This window comes from Arvicanthis niloticus, chromosome X, assembly GCF_011762505.2.
Source record: "Arvicanthis niloticus isolate mArvNil1 chromosome X, mArvNil1.pat.X, whole genome shotgun sequence".
Taxonomy (NCBI): domain Eukaryota; kingdom Metazoa; phylum Chordata; class Mammalia; order Rodentia; family Muridae; genus Arvicanthis; species Arvicanthis niloticus.
In genome coordinates, this window is record NC_047679.1 from 43,357,147 (window position 1) to 43,382,547 (window position 25,401).

General features: G+C 32.1%; 1 protein-coding gene across 1 annotated transcript in view; it reads right to left on the bottom strand.

Moving 5' to 3' along the window:
* The window catches only part of Il1rapl1 (interleukin 1 receptor accessory protein like 1), a 1,244,239-nt gene that overhangs the window by 511,762 nt on the left and 707,076 nt on the right, over positions 1-25,401 (bottom strand). Inside the window, exons 4-5 of the mRNA XM_034486438.2 lie at positions 14,013-14,199; positions 10,303-10,456 (exon numbers count right to left, since the gene is read on the bottom strand). Of these exons, the coding sequence (XP_034342329.1) occupies positions 10,303-10,456; positions 14,013-14,199 (341 nt within the window). The remainder of the gene's footprint in view (positions 1-10,302; positions 10,457-14,012; positions 14,200-25,401) is intronic.

Genomic DNA, 25,401 nt, shown 5'->3' on the forward strand with positions numbered 1-25,401 from the left:
ATGATTTGGTATAAATAGCATCATGAGTAAAGAGATCTTTGATTTATAGGGTAGAGAATAGAATCATAGCATATTGAATTTTACAATGTAGTACTGGAAGTAAAGGAGTGATGTTAACAAGTCAATAAAATATAGATTCCCACTGAGAGATGAAGAGCTATAGGTAATTGATGGCTTCTGAAGAACAGAGACTTGGTCTTCTCTAGTAATGAGTTACTTGTTAGGGTATCGAAATACAAGTGGTCAGCCCTAAACACATATACAAGTGAGAAACACTAAATGGACTCAGAAGGTGTCAGAGTAAAAGGTCATGGGATTGAGAAGGGGTGTGGGTCATAGAAAAGGAGAGTATAAATGAAATAAACAGAACTTATACATTCATTACTCAAAAAGATAAAAATTATTTAAATAAAAATATCAAAAATAAATCTTAAAAATGAAAATGATATAAGTTCAGATATGTAGTGACATAGATTTATGCATATTTGTATATAAACATGCATAGATATACATATTTATTATCACATGAAAAATAGAAATGCATGCATTCATTATTTACCCTGTTTAAACACACTGCATTTCACTTTTTATTTACGACATAAAATAAAGATATATGGAAAGTACTTTACATATGTAAACTTAGATCCATTAAACAATGACATATTGTATTCATACATTAGTAATCTTATGCATTAGTTATTGACAAACAGGACAGAGGACACCAGGAGAGCAAGGCCATCTTAATCAACTAAACTAGGCACATATAAGCTTATAGAGACTGAAACAGCAAGCATAGGGCTTGCTTGGGTCTGCCCCAGGTCTACCCTGTATAGATTATAGCTATTAGCATAGTATTTTTATGGAACTCCTGACTGTGGAAACATGTAGGTTTCTGAGTCTTATACCTGCTCTTGGGACTCTTTTCCTTTGGCTGGGTTACAGTGTCCAATTTTGATATGATTGTTTTGTTATATTTTATATTTTATTTCATTTTGTTATGTTTTGTTGTTATCTCTTAGAAGTCTGTTCTGTTCTAATAAGAGGTAGAAAGTAAGTGCATCCAGATAACAGATGAGGTAAGAAGGAACTGGGAAATATAAAGGGAGGAGAACAATGTATTCAGATTATGTTGTATGGGAAAATTTTGTTATCCATGGCTAATAAAAAAAGCAAAACAAAAATAAATAGAAAACAAAGTCAAGAAAAGTACTAGGAAAATTGAAATTTGCTTTAGGCCATGTACATAAGATATGTATTCAAGGTCATAAATTAAATTTTATGATTAAACTTGGGGCACATCCCACAGTTCATTATATTCAAACAGATATTCCAAATTAAAAAGAAAATCTGAAATTTTAGATACTATTGATCTCTCTTATTTTGGGGTCACTTCGTAATATATTGTACTTAACAAATATAACAAATATGATTTAGACATTTGCTTAAAAGTTCAAAATCCTAAGGCTTACTACTTATATCTCGGTATCTATGTTCCACTGTGTAACATATCACAATTCAATCTATCCACATTTCAAAACACAATTGAAAGAAGTGTTTGGGAGCACATTTATATTTTCTGAATGTTTCTCTCAGTGAGTATTTATTGGATAGCTCTTCTATACTTATACCTGAGTTTGTTGTCATAAGCATAGGAACATCAGAAATTATAGCAAGTAAGTAACAGAACAGAATTCACTCATTATGGATAATGACAATTTATTTATTAAAATTCTAAATGTATGTCCAAAATAGACTAAGAGTTTTCCTCCCTGGAGAATGTAGATGGTAGTGCCTGAAAATCACTTTATATGGTGACCATTATATAGGTTTTTTAAAAGTGGGTTTATTTATTTATTTTTTGCTTTTGGTTATGTTGTTTGTTTTTGCTCTAGGGGTTAAAATTCAGATCAAGATTAGTCAATTTGTTTAAACTCACAGTTCACTGCAGACAGTTTATCTACCTTTTAAGGTCAAAGTTTGAATGTATCTTGAAAAATTTTAGATATGTTTCTTTGAACTAACCCAGGCTAGCAGTGAATTTGAGATGCTCCTGTCTCAGGCTCTTTAATGTTGAGAATAAAAGCATATGCCACAATGCATGATATAAATTATATATGAACATCCAAATAGAATAGATTTTTACATATAAAAATCATGACAGTATCAATATGCTTTACTTTACCAAAAGCAACATGTATGTTTGTTTTCAAAATTATTGATTCTGGCATGTTAGCAAACATGCTGAGGAATGTTTTAAATAATATCCCTTTCTACAATTTTAATCAATTCCTATGAGGTTACAAGTCAATAAAACATAGTTAATTTATTGAAGTTTCAACAAAAACAATTTTCCTTCCAGGAAGATAAAATATAATTTGACAAAAGGAGACAAAGAAAGGGAAAAAATCCTTTACCCTCAAGCTAGATCCAGAAATATACCATTTAATTACATCAGTGGCAGAAGAATTAAAGGTCTCAGTACAATGTGTTTCAGTTGAACCTAAATTATAAATCTTTCATTGCGATCGCAGAGCTAATATGAAAACTACAATATCTTACTATTAATTATCTAGAAGAGTAAATCATAGATTGAAGTTCACGGAATTAAATTTTATTCCTACATTTGTCACTGTGATGCTTTGTGACCTTGATAAAGCCACTTAACCTTTCTTTGCCTCAGCTTTCTCATCCATAAAAAGAGGAGGAAGATGTACCTTTTGAAAGCATAAATTTAGCTCATGGTTGATTGGAAAGTCATTTAAATATATTGCTACATTAACTCTGTTAAAATGTTGTACCAAGTATAAAAATGTTACTGAAATGATAATTCTTTTACCACTTTCCTCATTCTTTTTGTTTTGTTTTTTTTTCTAGTAACCTTTTCCTTTCTTAGCTCCTGTCCAATCTGCTTAAATCTCACATTCAGTTAGGAATTTGTTTTCAAGATAGTACATTTTCTTAATCAATTCTCTTACTGTTTTTTCGAGTCCTAGAAATGACTTGACTTTAACTGGTTGGAAGATTTATAATACATTGATGTTACTCAGTTTGTTTAATGTCTTCCTTTGTAAAAGTCATTAAAAATATTTTGTCCATAAATATGAATAAAAAAGGAATTTGTGTGGGCATATAGAGATGGCTTAGTAGCCACGAGCACTTTTTGCTCTTTGAGAAGATACTCAGTGTTCCCAGCACTAACTTTATGATTCACAACAATCTATAAGTCTGGTTCCAGGAGATCCAATGCTCATTTTGGCCTTATTGGGCACCAGGAATCCACAGACATACATGGAGATAAAACATTGAACAAATACAAATAATTGATTTGAAACAATGAAGTCTTGCCACATCAACATTTCTGAAAGAACTTTACATGGCCCTTTCTCATTTTTCTTTAGACCAAACAAATAAAATAAATGTATCATGTCCATGCTCTGAACAAGTAAACATTTTCTCAATTAAAAATTCTATAACAGAGGGGAAAGAGACCAAGTGAGATAGAGACAGAAACACAGAAAGTGACATGCACAGAACTTTAGGCCAACTCTAGAGCTGCAGTTCGCTGAATCAATTAGCAATGGTAGCTAGTGCTAATGTTGCTTTTGTCACTTCTCATTACTTTTGCCCTGCCACCTCCCAACACCAACACTTGTCAGTTCCTCAAGAACCTGGAAGACAATACCAGGTCTGAAGATTTACAATGTGAATTTTGAAATTATGGATCTACATTTGACGTATACTCTCCATGTGATGTGTATTACTGTTGTCCAAGTGGATTTGATTATGATAAATTTGAGGATCTTTGCAATACCAAAAATATTTTACAGAATTTGGATGGGAAATTGATTTGATCATTGAATCATAACACAGTTTACACTCAAAACTTGGAAGACATCAAAACAAATGAAAGCCAAGGAAGGGTGGGATGTGCACACTCTTCAAACTATGAGGCAGTTATAAAAACCAAAATTACAAAAACAGATCATGAAACGCTCTTCTGATGAAACATATAAATCTTATGATCTGAGAAAAAATAGACTAACTAGAGGATCATGTTATAGCAGAAGCCAATCTGACAATGATAGCCCAAAGTGCAGCGAAAACCAAGTACAGCACTATTTGTTATGCTTCAAGAAAGATCTGAATGTGGAATAAGAACTGAAGAAAGCACAGTTGAAGTAGCCAAAATGTGTGTGGATGTGCTGCCAAGGATTTTGATCCTGTTTGGAAATAACAGAATTATGAGAAACTACATGGAATAATTGAGGTCCCTTTCAAATTTGAGAGTAAGTATTTCAGTATGAATAAAAGGAAATTCATGGTGGTATTTGTGGAAACTAGTCTCCAAATAAGAAAAGGTTTGTAATGAATTGTGGGTAACAGATCTGTTATAAGTTACTGGAAACTAGGATGTCTGAATGTCAAGGCCAGAGCCTCTACCTGTGCCTCTCATGGCCTCTAGCAAACTGACTAGATGGGAAAAAGTGTGGTCCAACATTAATCTTTTCTGACTTGTCTCTTAAGATTCAGTAGCACTTACTGAATCTCTTAAGATTCAGTGGTCTGGATAAACATAAGAAGCTTTAAAAATTTTTAAAATATATAGTAGAATACTAGAAAAATGAAGGGAAGAAGGAACATGAAGGTAATTTCATCTGTGTTAAAATATCAGACTGTCTCAAATCATACAAAAAGCAAGTACATGGTTTGAACACATACATTTTAACTTTACTTTTGTTTCTACTTTTATTTTTAATCAGGTTGGAAACTTTTATAGATTTATTGTCAAAGACCCAATAAGAATTGGTAAACTTTCTTGTAAGTTCAGGAAAGTGTGTGTGTGTGTGTGTGTATGTGTGTGTGCATGAATACATGTGCATGCATGCATGGATGCATATATACCAGCAAGATTAAAAAGTATTCTACATACAAAAAGTTTAAGAAAATTTAAAGAAGTGTCATTTATTTCATGATCATAGGGTTCATGTAGATCATTTTCCACACATACCATTTTTCCATATCCACACTTTTGGAAATAATTTGAAAAGTGACTAGTGCTAAATTTGTATTTTAAGTATTAAATAGTTTAGTGTGAGCAATTTAGATATAGGTTTTTGTCTATTTGTATCAATATAAATTTGACTATTCTCACATTTTTGCTTGCCATTACAGTTCAGAAAAGTATTATACAATCCAACAAGGAAGTCTATAAATAAAAATATAGTCAAATCTAAAATCACTTAGGAGGCATCAAGTGCATGTATTGCAGACATCTACTCATATTTTTCCTAAAACGAGTACTCACTTATTTTGGTACTTCTAATTTTATTGGACATCCATCTTGAGTCACCACCAATTTGGTATATTTCTTTTGATCCTATAGGCCTGCTCAGCTATACCAAGACACTTCTTTATCATTTGACTAAATTAAGGTACTTACTTACATTGTTGTCTATTTCAGGCAGTCCATCTCTGTTGCTTCTTTGACCAGTATATAGACATCATTCTGCCTCAATTATACTGGCTGCAACTCTCATATCGAGCCTCCAAGTATTTGCAGATGTTAGAGTTCCTCTGGGATCTCTTACAACCATGCCTCAGACAAGGCCCCCTGCCTCCTGCTCTGGTATTTCCCTTATCAGGATTCCCAGGTAAGTTCTTCCCCTTTTGAGTCCACAGGACTCCCTTGTTACATACCTAGCTTTCTGAGATCTCCATTCTCCTGCCACCAGTTTATTAGAGATTCTTCAACACCAGACAACTAGATGTGGTGTGCTACAACAAAAGGCAGCAGAGAAGAGGACCAACAGAGGGTATGCTGAGTCTCAGTGTCTCTTTGTATAGAAAAGAGTAAACCCTCAGAAAAAGACTAGGGATAAAAAATTCTGCCCTCAATACCAGTTACATAAGTGTGTGCAAGGGCACACATGCGCATATGCACGTGGGCGTGTGCACACACATACACAATCTTATCCTTCTTATAAATTAATTCTCTTCTGTAGGGTGTGACCTACATTGAATGGGATATTTGGAATAAAAATGAAGACATACCTGACAAACTCTTTGAGATGCACAAGTCTCAATGCAGCAATGAATCTAACATTAAAACAAAAACAAAACAACACAACATGCTCCCCAAGTTATTAGCCCAACAGTAATGAAACAAAATGTGAAACACCTAGAATTCTCCTAGAAAAAGAATTCAAAGAATAATAGCTATGTAAAAATAACTCAAGGAGGATGTGAATTACTACAAAAGAACAAAAACAAAGAACATAATGAAATGTGGAAATCTATCCATAAGGAGTTTAATAAAGACATAGAATTGCCAAAGAAAAGCTACACTAAAATGATAGTGAAGATAAATTAAATAAGTCAAATAAAATCTTCAGTGATCACTCCATCAATAGTCTGGATCATGTTTGGAAAAAAAAAGCAGAACTGGATGACAAAGTAGAGAAATCTAGTCACTCAGTAAAAGTTGATGAGAATGTAGCAAAAGTGTATAGAACATTTTCAGGTATATAGAAAAAAAAATCCAAAGTTGCCTATACATGTTTGAGATCTATAGAATACCAAAAAGATGGGGGAACAAAAGAAACTCCTTATAACATATTATAGTTAAAACATTAAAAGATACCAAATAAAAATGTAAACAAAAAAGTCATTCATTTATAAAGCAGGCCCATTAGCACAACAAATGATTATTTAAGAGAAAATTTTAAATGCAGCTTAGAAAGATGGACCAATTGTTTGGGAATACCACAGCTGCTCATCAAACTATTATACCCAGAAAAACTATTGGATTAAAAATCTTTTCTGTCCTGTGATAAAATACTATGCCCAAAAACCAACTTAAGAAATAAAGAATTTATATTGGCCTATGGTTCAAGAGGAACAGGGTATTAGGAAATGCATAAGAATTTCAGAAGTTATACCCATAAAATTTTACAAATATAAGTATCAAAATATGCCCTTAACAAGGACAATGAAAGTAGACATGCTAATGAGGATGAGAGAAAGCACCAGAGGCCACAGCCCTACACAAATTAGCTGCAGGCAGCTAAGGAAGTCTGAGAGTAAGAGAAATGGTCTTCCACCCCCAAGGAAAAGCACTAAAATTAAATACCAAATGATTAGCCCCCAAAAATATACATATGAATCATATTATACAGATTGAGGAGGTTGTATTTTTATACTTAGGAATACATAAAAATATATATTGTGTTTGTAACAATGATATATTTTTTAAGAGGCCTTAAATTTGTAAGATAGGAAGGAAGAATACATTGAAGGGCTTGGAAAGAGAAAAATGAAAGGGAGAATGAAATAATTTTAAACAAAGATGGGCTTCTAAATATGAACACCCTTTTAGTCCTCAGAAAAATCCAAATTGAAAGAACATAAAGATACTAGCTTACCCCAGTCAGAAGAGCTAAGATGTGTGTGTGTGTGTGTGTGTGTGTGTGTGTGTGTGTGTGTGTGAGAGAGAGAGAGAGAGAGAGAGAGAGAGAGAGAGAGAGAGAGAGAGAGAGAGAGAGAGAACAAATTCTTACTTGAATGTTTTGAGGAAAGGGGATACCTATGTAGCAATTAGTATAATGGCTCCTAAAACAACACAGAACAAAGAAAATATTGTAGCAAAATTTTAACATGGTCCAGATCTCCCACTCCAAGATAAGTGACCAAAGGAAATAAAGTCATCATGTAAAAGAAATGCCTATATATATTCAAGTTTAATATGGCATTAAAAAAATTCTTCTCGCACACAATAATCAGAAAGCAGTTTCTCCTCTCTCCACTCCTTGCTGCTCTGCACCTCCTTCAGATTCATTGCTCCTCCATTTCATTTAAGAAAAGAACAGGCCTCCCAGAGATATCATCTAAACCTGGAATAACAAGTTGCAATGACTGGGCACCACCTCTTGTATTTAAGTCGAGATAGAATATGTGACCCATTGAGAGGAAAGGGGTACCTCAAACAGGCAAAAGAGTCAGACAGCCCCTGCTCCCACTGTTATGGGTCCCAAAAGAACACAAAGCTATATAACCATAACATAGGTAGTAGACCTAGCATATAGCATATTCCCATGCAGGCTCCATGAGCATAGATACTTATCAAAAGGTTAGGTGTATAAACATGTATGGATGAGATAAACCAATAATGGATTTTTAGCCACAAAGAAGAGTGAAATCTTGTCATTTGCAGGAAAATGAATGAAGGTGGAAATAATCTCATTAAGAAAGATCAATCAGAAAAAGTACTGCACTTTCTTTACCATGAAGAAACTAAAAGTACTAAACAATTAGAAGATGTGAAAGGATAACAGATAAACAGCCACATAGAAGAAAGTTTGTTCATATGAATGCATGATACAGGCATGCATAGGGATATCACAGCAAGACCTATTTATTTACATAATTAATTTGTGTCAATAATTGTAATAAATCACTAACTTCTTCTTGGATATCAAAACTTAAATATTCTTTATTATTATATGAAAAAATGAGAAGTTTTGTACAAATCAAGAAAGTACAGAAAATTATAAACCAATTAAAGAGTAAAAAATTCTAAACTTAGGTTTTCCAAATGTTTTTATGTAAGTTTCTTATCAGTCAAGACACATTGTTTAGTTTCAAACTACCTCAAGGGTAGTACTTATAAATTATAGTGTTTCTTGAGAAAGAAAAATATGTTTTCCATGCATAAATTTTCCTTTCATAAGAGTTAAGACAAGAAATGAATACTAATTTTATTCAGAATGTATCACTTTCATTCATAGTTTTAAGTTCTTTATTTTCTAAATATCTAATGTTTAGAAAAGCTACTTCAGTATACTTTGTAAGATAAAAATTGAAGAGAAAAAAATTTAATATTTACTGTGTACCCTGGCATATTTTTCATTGGACTGTTGAGAAGCGTAGAAATAAAAGTGATAAAGTACTCCTCTGAATTTTTCTGTACACTGATCTATGACACACAGCTAAACTGCAAACCAAATGATTGCAAATCATACACATACTTATGATAGGTATGTAATACACACCAGAGACTAAATGTGTGTTTACTATTTGAGTCTATCATAAATTGCAAGTATCAGTTGTTTACTGTGTCTAATATTTATAGAAGATTTTACCAGAGCATTTTATATAATGTATTTTTTCCTTGTCAGAATAATTGCTATTCTGCAAATGAGTCTTGTAAAACAATGTACTTTTGGATCAAACTGTATCATTTAAAAGAAATGGATTCCTATGTGATACATATAACTATTAAAACTATTTGTTTCATATAGAAAACTATTTTATAAGCATTAGTGAAGGCGTGAAATTAAAGCAGTTAATGCTATACTGATCTATAAATGTTTGACAAATATGACCTCAAAAAGTCATCTAGAGTCTCTTTAAATACAAATGTGCAAGTATCTATAATTTCCAATTTTAATTTTGCCCTGGGATGTCTTTTCCCTTCCATGAGGAACTTTTTACAAAAGTGACTATTGTTGTAAATGAAAAAAAAAAATGATCATGAATACAATTCTTTGTATAACTAAATTGCTGCACATTTAGATTTTCTCATTGCAAATTTATTGTATACATATTACCTTAATTCACAAGATACTTGCAAATCCCTTGTAAGGCAAATTTCATCATTATCATTTTGTACATGAGTAATTTAACATTCTGGAGCTTACAATAATACAACTAGGCCTTTTAGATTGGTGAATTGTACATTGTTTATAATCAGAAGCACTCTGATACTATTTTGGTTACTTTCTACAATAACAAGATATAGGATCCTTTGATTTCTAAAAACTAAACAACTCACATTTTAAAAACAATTTTGTATGAAATTACGTTTTTAACCCTATGAGATCATATGTGTCATCTCTATAATGATAAGTCAGTAGAAAAGTGATTTGTCTAATTTGTAATTTGACAGAAATACAGGGGTAGATTTCATGTATTCTATTTCATCACTCTAGAAAATGTTTCTAAAAATGACTCCACTACAAAATACAAGTACAATCTTCAAAAATTGTAAACTCATTATTTCAAGTACTTTCAAAAGGTAATATTTGTATAATTCCCTAAACATATTCTATTTAACCTTCTAAATGTATTTCAGCACAAGATGATTTTAAAGCAAGGAGGAATAAATTTCACCTATATGCATCCACTTAGCATTCAGTTGAGTGCTTCTTTCATTACTGAGGTTGAAAAACATCAATACACAACCCTGAGACCTACTCAGAATGCAGTTTCTTTACTTACAAATGAAATACTGAAGAATGTGATTACCTGTAACAGTTAACTCGGTGGTTCTTCTCACAACAAAGCCTCCATATTTTAATTCACAGGTATAGTTTCCAATGTCATCTTCTTTGACTTCTTTTATAAGCAAGGTATCTCTTTTGAACACAATACTTGGTCTCCATGATTTTGTTCTACATTCCTACACAAACAACATCAAATTGGGTAGTATGCATGGTAAGTAAAAATAAAATTATTTTAAGTCAATAAAGCAATGATTTTGTTTTAATTTCTAAAACAAAACCAAAATCAACCAAACCAAACCAAAAAACAAAACAAAACAGCAACTAAGTTCATCTTGAACTTACTATGTAACTTAGATTAGAATTGATGTCCTGATTGACCTGCCTCATGGTGGGATTAGAGGCACACACAATAATCTCGTAAGCATAACCTTTTTTTATACATTTAGTTTTACAGGAGGTAAAGATGGATTTCAAACTAAATTATATTATTTTTCCAATCTGTAACTCAGGAACATCCTCTTAAGATTAGTTTTATGGTTACATTAATTTTTACTGGTGTTACCTCTATAGTAGACACATATTTTATACATATTACCTTAATTCACAAGATACTTGCAAATCCCTTGTAAGGCAAATTTCATCATTTACATAGTGATATGCTAGATTCAGTAACATCATATATCTGTTAATTACACTCAACATAAACTTTAAATGCAAATAATTAATAGATTACTGTGAAATTGGCTATATTGGTATCCATAGCATAAAATTTAAAATGTATTATTAAATGCACAGTGGAAAATAGTTTATAAGCTAAGCATTTCTGCTCCAATATTCTATAAAATTATAATTGTACTTATAAAAACTAAACCTCTACATACTATGTGCATTCTACAATCCATTGAAGAAACAGTTAACATTTATGTACAAGGTCTTTTTATTTTCTATGAACACACAAAGAATTAGTTTTTAGCATAGTGTTTGTCCAAATACAGTTTGTTTTTATTGTTTCTTTTGTGTACTCTTCATCTCCATCTCCTCTCTTCTTCATGTGCCCTTACATACTCAGTAGCATCTTTTTTCATATCACCTGCATTCATTTACCTTGATTTCCTTAGTTTGCTTTAGTAGCATCTCTTCTCTCTTGTTCTCTTCTATTGAGTTTGATAATCTATGCTATCTCTTGTAACTACTTATATATGTGTACACAAAACAGAATCTGCATATGTAAAATATATAATTTTGTTTTTCTTTTGAGATTGGCTAACTTCATTTAATATAATACTTTTCAGATCTATTTTCTTGAGGTTATTTTTTGTTTATGGTTGAACAAAGTCTATTGTATACATATAGCACATTTTCTATTCCATTTGTCTGTTGATGGTATCTATGCTTGATACTTTTCCTTACTGTTGTGAAAAGGCAGCAAAGGGAATGGATACATATGGATCTTTGTGGTAACATATAGGATTCTTTGGGTCTATCCCAAGAGTGGTACAGGTCTGTCATATGGAAGTTTTATTTTGAACATTTTGAAAACTACATATAAAAATTTGGATAAGAGCGATACTAGATTATACTGTCATTATTCGTGAATGAGGACTCTTCATTTCTCACAGCCCATAAATATCCATTTTCATTAACAACAGACATACCAAAGTATGATCTGCTTATTGTAATGTTAATGGCTCAAGAGATTTCTGGTTTTGCTAAATCATAAATCCCTATTCTCAGACTAGTATTTGAAGTAATGGACAAAATTTCTTTAACACTTTTGAAACCATAGACAGGTAATTTTATTCATTGGCAAGTCAAAATTTTAAGACTCATAATCTATGTGGGTCAGTGCCTCTGTGCAATTATGTCTAGAGAAAAATTTTCAGCTATTTCATACCAAAGTATACATATTATTTGCTTATATTAGTTGCTTGAACATTCATAATTACACTAATTGTACATTAAAGTATTATGCTTACAATTAGTTTCTTGATGCCCACTATTTATATGGCATAAAGTTAAGGTTTTACTAAAGACAACAATTGAAAATGTTATACATCTCTACCTTCCACTTCCATTATAATGCTTTGTATAGTTTAAATGTCTACTACAATATGGAAATATCTCTGAATAAACAATCTGAAACCATCAAAATATAACTGAGGTTGAATTAATTTTAATTGAAAAGGTAAATATGTAAATATGTATATTTGCTCACATACTTCAAAAACTTGAGAGTTTCACGGCAAATTGTAAGAAAATTATGTATATCAAGATCAACTTATTAGTGAAGAACAAAGCTTCAAGTCTAGAATGCTCACACACAAATGCCAGGAAAAAAATATGTGGCTTTAGAAAATGTGTGTCTCTTAATATTCAAAAAATTACTCAAAAAAATTACTCAAAAACTTTGCTGAGGATGACAGGCAAACCTCAGAATGCCTTGAATGAGATGTACTCAGTTATCAAAATTGAAACAGCAAAATTCATTCCTTCCAGAAGATAAACCAGGGGGGCTAATAATTTTGTGATTTTTGACATTGTCTAGGATAGAAAACCAAGGGAAGAGTTAAAAAATCTTTCAACAGTTCCTTTGATATTCTGAACTTCCAGTGCTTGTTATCCAGAGTAAAAGATGTCTTTGGGAAGAATATTGTTAATTTTGAAGAAAAAAAATATGAACTTATTCAGGTTTTTTTCATTTTTAATAGTATTTTTTAAAAAATTCAATATCAATCGATTATAACGGTTTGCATGCTGGCACTGATTCTGAGAGGTATACACTATGTAATATAAGTCCCATTATCTAAAGTGTCCAACCCATTGGGCAGAGAAGACATTGAAGTCAGATTTTTTCTTTGAACAAACTTCTCCATATAAATATTCATAGTTTCTGTATTTACTTTTTGAGCATATCCAAAACCAAAAAATGCTCTTAGGTGGTACAAAGAAATTTAAAAACACAAGTTGTTTTGGAAGATCAATGAATATAAATGATGTGACAGCAACAGAGGGATTGGCTTTTTCTCCTTTTGAAAAAAATATTAATGAAATTATTTGTTTTTCCATTTTATTTATTAAGTAATTTATATTTGAAAACAATTAGAATATAGGCAATGATATGACCATTGACTATGATATTCCATTAAAATTAAGATACCATTTTATCACAGCTGAAAATAAGTATTGCTTCTCTTTTGTCTTGGGGTATGCTGCAATGCTAAGCCCAGAAAAGTTTGCTCAAAATACTTTAGTTTCTAAATTTGTCAAGCAGTTGTTGACATACACAATATTTAAATTCAAACACAACAGCTTATATGGTAGACCAACAGTACAAATATTAACCAATATTTATTTATCAAAGCAGATTTTTTTAAAAAACTTAACAATGACATGGGGCTGTAGAGATGGGTAGGCAATTAAAAGCATTGGCTGCTGTTCCAGAAAACCCAGGTCCAATTCCTGACATCCACGTGACCACTCACATCCACTCATAACTCCAGTCATAAGGATCTAATTGCTTCTGTGCATTCTGCATGCACATGGTACATAGACATAAATTCAGGCAAACACTTATACACACAAAATAAAATCTCATAAAAGCCTATGAGCACAACTTGCTATAGTAATCTCTATGACATGAGCTATATCTTAGTTAACCTTTCATCCAGATTTCTCTAGAAAGAAATGCACATTAAATTATTTGCAGGCAATAAAATCTTCCAGAGTCCATACCTTGTACCAAAGGATTTCAGGTTCCCTGGCTGGTAATAAAAAGTCCTCAATGTCACGGCATGAAATTTCCTTGCTTTTGCTAAGTTCAGCTTTTTCAAAGTACTTCATCTTGGAATTGTAGCAGAGGCCAGTGTCATTTTCTCCCACTGTCAGTGAGATGGAGACTTTCATACAGTATGTGGAGTTCCTGGAAAAAAGCAGAATTTCCATGTGACCTATTGGGAATGGAAAGGAAATGATTCCAACAGGGGTTCTAACAACTTCAGGAAAAGAAAATAAAAACATGAAAATAATTTACAAGTCTTGTTTTATAAGACCACATGCTGTTTAATTGGTAACCTGTAGACAGTCCAATGAAATAAACCAAGGCACCCCCCACAATATTATGTAATACTGAGGAGTGAAAATAAAAAAATGCATTAGATTTAAATGTTGATAAAGAACGGTTTTCAGTAAGAATTTGAGAACTCATTGCATAGTTGATCATTGATCCTATATTTAAAATGTCATTTCTTATTATCTTTGTAGTATTGTCCATAATGTTGGACAGAATATAGGTATATTAGCAGTTCACTGTTCTATTGAGTAGCAAAAATATTTACAATAACTAAGACAATTTATTGAATAAACACAATGCGATCTACCTATAATAACTGCCATACAAGTTGATTTTAAACATCAATAAGTAAAAACAATGACCTGTACAAACAGTCCAACATCTTAAAAGATCTAAATAGTTTGTACTCAAGAATTTTGCTGCAATTATAAAATATATTATCTGTCCACAGACTCGCAGAAACAAGGAAGAAAGGTATACATGTAAACAATTTTAACGCTAACATAATGTGCAATAGAAAACATCATATAAACTACCAAAATGGTGTCAAAGAAAGAAACAAAGTTTCCTGACTAATTGGATTATTTTCAAAAGTGAATGAAAATTTGGAGGTCTTGCAAATGGCAATCTCATGCTGTACACAAAGCCTGGAATCAATGAAAACTGGATTTATCAGAAAACACTCAAGAAATGGAGATTCATGGAAACCACCTTGAATATTATGTAAACTATTTCCAAGAGTTCAACTTGACAATGTATGAGGACAAAGTTTGTATATTGAAAAAGTTTTGTTCTATTGTAATGCAAATAATTATAAGATAGGAAGGATGGAAAACTAAACATAATTCAACAAAATGGAAAGGAACATCATGTAGGGAAACGTGAAACCTACAATTGCAATGTTATAATAAAGATAGGTCAAGTTCAAATGTACTTAAGAAATTAAATCAATAAAATAGTAAGGAACAAAATAGAGAGCCACACAAGATATAGAATTTTTATTAATTGGGTATGTGAAAAGTAGATCCAATGTTTCAGTGTGGAAAATAATAAAACAGAAATGATTCTGTATTGTGTCCCAGACATTCATTTTTTCTTTTTATTGGATATTTTCTTTATTTGCATTTCAAATGTTATCCCCTTTCCCAGTTTCTACCCCCCTGGAAACCCCCTATCCTATCTCCAAAAGAACAACAATATCAACCAACCAGAGACCCCAGAGCTCCCAGAGACTAAACCATTCATGTATTTTATACAGTTAGGTTAAAAGAGTAAGAACTCCATAGTCCAATAGTAATGACACAGATGCCAATTCAATATTTGAAAACTCAGGAAGACTACTATCATTCGAGTCCTTCATCTTCCTTTTTCTTTTTTGTATAAGGAAAAAAAATATACTGTTGTGGGCTTCCAACATGTTAAAACATGAATAGAGATGAAAACATTGCCTGTCATACAATGAGTCTTTGGTCCATGTTAGATCATATTGCCACTGTATCCTTCATTCTTGTTTCCTTTCTATTTCTACTTTGCAATGTAGTTCCACAGAGTTTGGTCTGTATGTAGATTACAAAATATAACCATGTGATGCCTTTAGGTTTTTCAATGTGTAATTACTGCAAAGCATAATAGGGAAATAGGTATGTCCTTATATTTTGTTTTGTTTTGGTTTAGGAATAACTGAATGGGATGAACAAGAATGGCTCAAGTTTAAAGAGAACATGGACTCCTGCCTATAGTGTTACCCCTTTCTTTTTCCTAAACTCCACAGATCCTTAATCTTCCAAATGTGGTTTCAAATGGATGTCCTCAGTTTTTCTCCTTTTCCTGATGTTCAACCCTGTCTCTGTGGGGTGACAGCTGATTTGCAATGGTATGGTAATGTTTGGAATTTGAAACTCCCTGTGACAGCATTATTTTTAAAAATTAACTCTTAGTATTTAATACTTGTTTTTTTCTGCTCATCAAAGGAATTAAAATCCTATACATTAAAGTAGTATCCAATCATTACTATTGGCCTTTTTGCTGAGAAGAGCTAAAAACTAGTAAGGAACTTGTGACACATCAATAAATATATAATCTCCCTGAGGGGAATTTACACATTTGTAAAATAATGGATGCATTCCAGCATCATTAATGCTATGGCCCCAGCTTTCTGGCAGAGTGGGCTAAATAGGGCTAGGAGAATACTCTTACAAAATATATGGGGAAATCATTATCATGTGTTTATTTGGCTTTAACTGTTATAAAGGCTGCAGTATATGTCAAAACTTGAATCATGACTGATGTTTTTATTGTTCATACAATGTTGATACATAAAACTTACTTGTATTCAAAGAAAACATAATTGTGTAAATCTGAGTGCTAGCATATAGTCATTGACATTGAAGAAAATATTAGAGTATTAGAAAACAGTCTAGTTTTCTGATACAGATAACCTTATAGTATTTATCAGGTATGAAAATATGTATTGTTTTTGTTTTTAATGTCACACATCATTCCTATAATGGTCAATGAATTCTCTATATACTGCTAACCAACTACAGGCCAAACTGGGAGTAGAACCTATATCGTTAACTTATTTATTGCTCACTTGGAAAGAATTTGTACTAGGACAGCATGCATAAATGTTCTCATATATTTAAATAATAAACATATTGTATATATTCTCTCTATATATTGATATATAACTATATAATATTTCTATATAATATATTCTATATATATATTGTATGGAAAACAACACACTTTCAATACCCAAATTTATAGAATTTATGTTTGTTTTGTACTGTAAAATAGAGAAAGGCAAAAGATGACCCAGCTTGATTTTTTTTCCTCAAAATTTAAATTCTTTAATTTAATATAACTTCAAATTTTAATTCTTAAAATTTCTAAAATCTAATAAACACTGAGAGTAAACAAGTGGAAGTTCTTAATAAAATATGATTACTCATATCAATTTATCAACATATATTCTTATACATTCATAAAATGACTGTTTTCTGAAAGTACTTGATTTGAGTCCTGTCTTCTAAAGAAAAAGGTTCTACACTGGAATCCTGCATAAACAATGCAAACTAATAATTATTTCAGAGATAATTTAAAAACCGATATTAAACAAATTAATGAAAGTGAAAATAATTTCTTTCTTTCTTTTTTTTTTTTTTTTTCAAGACAGGGATTCTCTGTGTAGTCCTGCCTGTCCTGGACTCACTCTGTAGACCAGGCTGGCCTCAAACTCACAAATTCACCTGCCTCTGCCTCCCAAGTGCTGGGATTAAAGGCATGCACCACCACTGCCCGGCGAAAATAATTTCTTTACATATGAGTTCTGTAAGTCAGTAGAATACACAGATAACCTCCTAAAATTTCTCAACAATATGCTACTTGGAAGTAAGGGATAATTTTGAACTGTGTGTATCAGGAGTTTTCAAAGTATTCTTTTTAAAATATGATATCATTGCAGAAGTGCAGCAAATTTCTACTCAGGTTGTACAGGTAAGAGTTCAAAACTAAAAGAGTAGGAGGGGAAATTTTTGCATGTATATGATTAACTGAAGAAGTATATTAAACATCATTTTATGCTATATATTAGTATAGTACAACTACAATTGTTTTTTTTTTAATAATTCCCTCTATTCTTGATAATATATATTTTGGTATCTTTCTTTCTCTAACAAGATTACCGGTAATATGATTAATAATTGTATTCTCTAACAATATTAGTAAACATTTGAATTTTATATTATGTTAATTCCTTGCTTCTCTTGGGTGTGATAATACCATTTCCATAATGTTTAGCAATCTTTTTCTCATATCATAAAATGCTGAACAAACAAATCAGAGATTTAATCAGGGTCTTTAAACAATAAAGTATTTCTATTCATTTTCATTGGTCAGTTTCAAAGTGATAATCTATATTTTGTATGAATTTAAAGGTACATAATATTTTTATATTTTTATTATTATTGTGATATATATTATATACATACACATATTATTTCTGTCTCTGTCTATGTACATTATGCCTGTGCATATAATTATGGCATGGTGTGTATATGTGTGTGCATGTGGGTGAGCGTGTGTGTGTGTATGTGTGTGTGTGAGTGTGTATAGGTCAGAGGATAAATTGCAGAGGTATTTCTATCTTTCAACATTTACGTTGGTTCAAAGAATAAAACAAATATTATGAGGCATGTAAAACAATTGTCTTTACATAGTGAAACCATCTTTCTGGATATGAAATATAATTACTTTGAACCATCACAACTATGTGGATATTGAAGTAGTTATTAAAGATTTGAAAAGAACTCAACTATATGGAAGGCAGTTTAATCATAAACTTGACCTCTGAACTGATAACTAGCTATGAAAATTCAAAAATTAAAAGAAAAAAAAATGGAGAAAGAGGAGGAGGAGGGGAACATGAGGGGGAGGAGAGGAAGGTGGAGAAGAGGAAGAGGAGGAAGAAGAGGAAGAAGAGCCAAGGTGGGATTGTGGAGCTAATGTTTCAAAGTTTATTGAGCCTTAAGTGTACTTTAGTGCTTTATTTCTAAGCTGAAAACTTTCTGTTTCTTTTTCTGTATTGTCCCATATGTCTTTATAGTGATGCCTAGAGCTATGTATGTGCCCCCTTTCTTACATCTTATCTTTCTTAAATAACTATGCTTGTAGCTACTGACAATAAATGTGAAATTTGTTTGGATTAGTTTTTCTTCTCAGAGGACTCTGAAGAACCTATTGATTTAACTGTGGCTGAAATTGACCCTTGCTGAAAAGATTAGAACAAAAGCATCCAGCAGCTAAGACCTAAGAGTGCTGGCTTATTGCCTTCTCATTCGGAATTCTATTTTTTTCACATAGCTGGTGAATTGAGCTCATCTGAAAAGTATAAATTTAAAATCATTTCCTTCATTTTTCATGGAAACCAATCAATATAATATTATCATTTTAATTTTTTACTTTATATTCCTGGAATATTATAGTTAATGAAGCTCCAGCACAGAAAATTATAGTCTACTATTTTTCTAAGTTATTCTTGAAAAAAGTCTTTTTAAGTCTTATCTCTGTAGAATCTCAGAGTAATGTAGATTAAAGGAAGAAAGGAGAATAAGTCTAGCTCCCTGATAGAAATTCAGGACCAGTATACTGGGAAGTGCATTACTAATAATTTCTTCATGAAGGCATACGGGAAAAACTTTAATATTTACCAATTCATTCTTTTATTTTAGTCATGACAATCACAGTATATATTTATTGTATCTAAATCTGATACACTTTTATTCCTTCAAAAGGAAATTTTATTCTCATTTGTAAGCATTTAATATTTTTTTCTTTTTAACATTTATAGCAACCAATCTGTTTTATGCCTCCAATGATCCATTTAATCTGGATATATCATAGAATTTTGGCATTTTATGCCTGGACTTTTTACTTAACATAATGGCAAAGTTTATCCACATTTTAGTATGCATCAGTAAGAGTATTATTTAATGTTTCCCCCCTTTGGATCACTTCAGTTTCTGATGACACATAGATAACAACCTAATACAGAGATGTTTTTCACTGATAGTTTGTTAAATTTAAAGATTCCATAGGTTTACTGATGTCCTTGTAAGTGATTTGTGAACATAATAAATATTCTCAGCAATTATGGTAAATAAATTTATGAATAAACTACTAGTTAATTGCTACTTAGTACTAATTGTATTTATTTTTTGACTACCTAAAAATTTGCCACTAGGGACCTCCAGCTTCCACAATCATATGGGATTGTGTTGTCTCTTGTTATATATTTCTTTGAAATAGCATATTTCATGGCAGAAGATACTCTTTTCTAGCCTGGCAAAAAGGTAAAATAGAAATGTAAAGACTCACTAGTACTCAATTTTTACATAATAATAAACACCTTATGAGCTATTTATCACGCCTTACAAACACCAGTCTTCATTCTAGCTTTAGCTGTCTTTGACATGAAAGAGCATGGAGAAATGGGGTAAATGTGTCGGTCATAGCTGTGCAACTTGCAAACCATGTTTTATGTTTTAAAGTTCACATATACAGTTTTTAAAATGTGGTTCATTTACACAATGGAATACTACTCAGCTATTAAGAATGAGGACATCTTAAGATTTGGAGGCAAATGGATGGAACTAGAAAATATCATCCTGAGTGAGGTAACTCAAACCTAAAATGACATGCATGGTATGTATTAATAAGTGGATATTAGATCTCCACACACATGCAAAAAGTACAGAATACCCAAGTTGTAGTCCATAGAACTCAAAAAGGTCAACAACCTGAAGAGTCCAAGTGAGGACACCTCAGTTCCACTTGGGAGGGAGAAGAAAGCAATCACAAGGGGGGAGGGAGGGAGAGTGGGATGGAGGGAAAGTAGACACTTGGGGCAGGGGGAGAGGGGAACCTGATCTGGTATTGTGCGAGGGAAAAGGACTGAAGCCCTGAGGGCCAGCAGAAAGAATGGAAACAGGCAACCTTGGGAGGGAGGGAGGAGGTTGGGGTAACCCTTCAGAATGTGCCAGAGACCTAGAAGTTGAGAGACTCTCAGGACTCAAAGGAAGGGACCTTAGATGAAATGATCTACGGTGGGGAGAGCGAACTTGTAGAGTCCACCTCCAGCTGAAAGACAGGGCATCAAGTGAGGGATGGGGTTGACAGCCCACAGTCAAAAACTCTGACCCAGAATTGTTCCTGTCTGAAAGAACTGCACAGATGAAAATGAAAAGGAGCCTGAGGAAAAGAATGTCCAGTGACAGGCCCAAAGTGGGATCCAGCTCAAGGGGAGGCCCCAAGGCCTGACAATATTACTGGGGCTATGCGTAGCTCATAAAAAGGGACCTATCATGAATACCTCCCAAAAGACCCAAGAAGTAGCTGAAAGAGTCAAATGCAGATATTTGCACCCAACCAATGGACAGAAGCTGATGACCTCTGTGTTTGAAATAGGGAAAAGCTGTAAGAAGCTGAGAAGGAGGGCGACCTTGTAGGAGAATCAGAAGTCTCAACCAGGACGCCAGAGATTTGTGAAACATTGGACCACCAACCAGCCAGGATATGAGTTCCCCAACACATACACAGCAAAGGACTGCAAGGTCTGGGTTCAGTCAGAGAAGATGCACCTAACCCTCAAAAGACTGGAGGCCCCAGGGAGTTTAGAGGTCTAGTGGGGTGGGTGGGTGTGTGGTAGGACATCCTTGAGGAGACATGGAGTAGGGAGAAGTTATTGGATGTGGAACAGTCAGAGGATGTACTAGGAAAGTAATACAATCTGGAGTGTAAAATAAATAAATAAATAAATAAATAAATAAATAAATAAATACTATCATAATATATTTTATTTTAATCTTGTAAATAAAGGACAATATTTCCTGAACAATTCTTCATAAATATACAGGAATATAGATACTCAACTCATTGTGTACAAAATTATTTTACAGTAAAAATTTCAGAAAGATCTTCATTAGAGCAAAAATTTATACTGATCCTTAAAGAAGAGAGAAACATGTCAGTGTTTACTAAAATATTGTTCATTCACAAATATATTTCTCAGAGATATTTTTGATTTTTGTAAATTCTCACATTATCACATTGAACCCCTTTTAGTAATCTTAAAAAAAAAAAAAAAACAGCACCCTGAATTAGTTTTATATCAGTGAGTCTGTAAATATTTTCTCACTATCATAATGGCACAGAATATTTTTTATTAGTTCAATGCAGGTCAAAGTGTTTCTTGAAAATCATTTTGTTTTCCTTGACAAAATAAATGAAAAAAATAACTGCAAAGAATTAGTGAAACTAATTGTGAATATGACAAATAACATTCATCATTACTGAACTTTTATATCACTTTCCCAATTATATATAGACATGAACTATAATGCATTCTGTTAAAAATGTATGTGTCTTCTTTTTATTTGGATAGGAATTTACATATTGTATCTTCTTTGTGTAAGCCTCTTAATATTTATCTCTCACATGTTCTCTCTCTCTCTCTCTCGATTCATCCATCTCCCTATGGAAATTGTTATTTTTATATATATTTTCCTTGAATTCTACCTACTATAGTCTCATATATGTCTTGTGACTTTAATGGGTACCATCATTCAAATGTACATAACTAAAGATCCAAATCTAATATTCATATACGAGAGAAACAGGATTTCATTTCTGAGTCTGGGATACTTCATTCAGAATGGCTATTTCCAGCTCCTTCCATTTATATACTAATTTCATAGTTTAATTTTTTATGTCACAATAATAGTCTATTGTGTATTTATATTATCTTTATCCATTAGTCAGTTGATAGATATTAAGGCTGTTTCTAATTTCTGGACATTGTGAATAAATCAGCAATGCAAATGGATGAGCAAATTTCTGGAATAGGACAGATTTCTTTGGGAATATGCTCAGGAGAAGTACAACTGGATCATATGGTAGACCTATTTCAATACTTGATGTTAAGGACTCTATTATTAAAGACACCATATAATAACTATATATCAGTACAAATACTTACTTTAAAAGGATGAAATTAATTAATTTTAGAAAAAAGAATATATTAGTGATAGTCACTTCCTGTTATTTCTAACCTTTAGGCCATTTCACTTCTTATATTTATATTTCATTCCTCATATTAAATTCAAACTGTTTAATTATTTTGAATAAATTTATTTTGGTTAATTCCTGACCAACAGATAAAGTAACAAGTGTTAGCATGTTTACTTTTCCTTATATGTAAATTTGTAAATGTCTTCAATGTGAGAAAAATAAGAGCTAAATATGGTATATAGTAATGTTGTAATAAATATTAACAACTATTTAAACCTGAAAAGTGTAATAAATTCAGATCCATTTGCATTTTTCCTGTCTATGATGATTTACATATAAAAACATGCTGAAGGTTGCACGGTGATATAAAGAATTTATGTCAGAATTGGAAAGATAGCTCAGCACTAAAGAGCACTGGTTGAGAATATCTATCATATTTATCTTTTGAGGTCCAGGTTATCTCTCTTGGGATTATTTTTTTACCTCTCCCAGGATTATTTTTTTCTAGCACCATATATATACCTGAAAATTTCAGGATTTACTTCTTTTTCAATACAACAGAGTAATACTTTATTGTGTAAAAGTCCCACATTTTCTTTATCAACTAAACCATTGATAGGCATCTAAAGTATTTCCAATTTCCATTTTTTCCTAAATTAGTTTTTGTTGGATGTTTTATTTACATTTCAGATGTTGTCCCCTTTCCCATTTCCCCCTCCCACCCAGAAACTCCCTCTCCCATCCCCCCTCCTCCTGCTTTTATGAAGATATGCCCCCATCCACCCACTCACTCCTACCACCCTGCCTTCTGGCTATTATGAACACAGCACCAATGAGCATGGTTGAGTAAGCATTTCTGTTGCAAGATGTAAGTTCTTTCGGTAAGTACTTAAGAGTGGTATAGCTGGATCTTCAGGAGGATTTATTCTCAGTTTATGAGGAACTGCTGTGTTGATTTTAATTGTGGCTGTTCAAGTTTATAGTCCCACCAGCGTTCCCCATATTCCACATCCTCACCAGCATGGATTGTTATTCATTTTCTTTATCTTGGCCATTTCAACTGGTATAAGATTAAATCTCAAAGTCATTTTGATTTGCATCTCCCTGGTGACTAAGTATATTGGCAATTTATTAAAGTGTTTCTTAGCCATTTGTTTTTCTTATTTTGAGAACTTTGTGTTTAGATCTGTACCCCAGTTTTTAAAATTGGGATATTTGTTTTGTTGATGTCCTGTTCTTTATTGTGGTATATATTTTAGATACTAGGCCTCTGTTGAATGTGTAGTTGGTAAAAGTTCTTTTTCCATTTGATAGGCTGGGCTTTGTTTGAATAATGGTGTCCTTTGGCATATAGAAGAAAAAGAGTATTAAATTAAATCTGTGAAGCCATGGACAACTAATTTATGTTTCTTGAAATTAAAAAAAAAAAAAACAGATCATAAAATAGCAAGGACATCTCTCTTCATAGTCATGTGGTAAGAAGTAAATAGCATCCTGATACAAATAACCTTTAAAATGAGTTTGAGCTATGTAATATGTGTTACTGCTTTTATTCCTATTTGTAATAAGGTATTAAACCTCTAGATTGCAGTCAATACCACTACCACTACATCTATTGCATCTTATCACTTATATATAAGGTTGTTGCTTTTGCCCTTTAATATTTATATTTCACTTCTATTTAAGTATGTAATTTATATTAAGATCACTCCTTTTTAGAGGCTTACTCTCCTTTTCAGTTTCATCTAATAAAACAATAAATCACAAAGTTCTTCCTATTAAATCTCCTTATCCCACTAAGAGTATAAGCTTCTTCCTTTTATGCTCTTCAGTTTCAACTTTTCATTTTTATAGAAAGGTTCAATGAATAAAACACCGTTCATTGGAGCTAAGACCTATATATTTGAAATTCAGTTAATCTTGCCTCATGTTATTGCCAGAAAGAGATACAGTTGATACAGAAGCAAAAAGCATCCCTAAATACAGTAGTAGTACAAAAATGTTAATAATAAAACACCAACAAGAAGGGATTATCAGTTACTAGTGTTCCTCTCTTTTCTTAGAGTTAGGTGGCTGAATCAACAAGGGGATTTTAGAACTGGATATTTAAATATTTGTAGATGTCAACAGCTGTGTACGTAAATCAGACATTTTGAAACTCAGTGTTTTGAAAACTGCAGGTCATTTGAAAAACATTTTTCTAGCACTGGGGGTAGTAGAATAATTATACAGGAGACTTTACAGCAGTCAGCTGTCAAAATGGCTTTCATGTTAGCACTAGAAGATTATTATTTCACATGTCCTCATATGAAATGACTTCTACAACAAATTGAAAATATATTTGTTATCTGTGTGATTTGCAGCTATAATAACTGAGTTCTTCTTAAAATATATATAATTATAGTCATAGTAGAGAGAAAGATTTTATGAAATATGGAAGTTCAACCCAATTATTTTGACTCACAAAGATACTGAGCCTGTCCA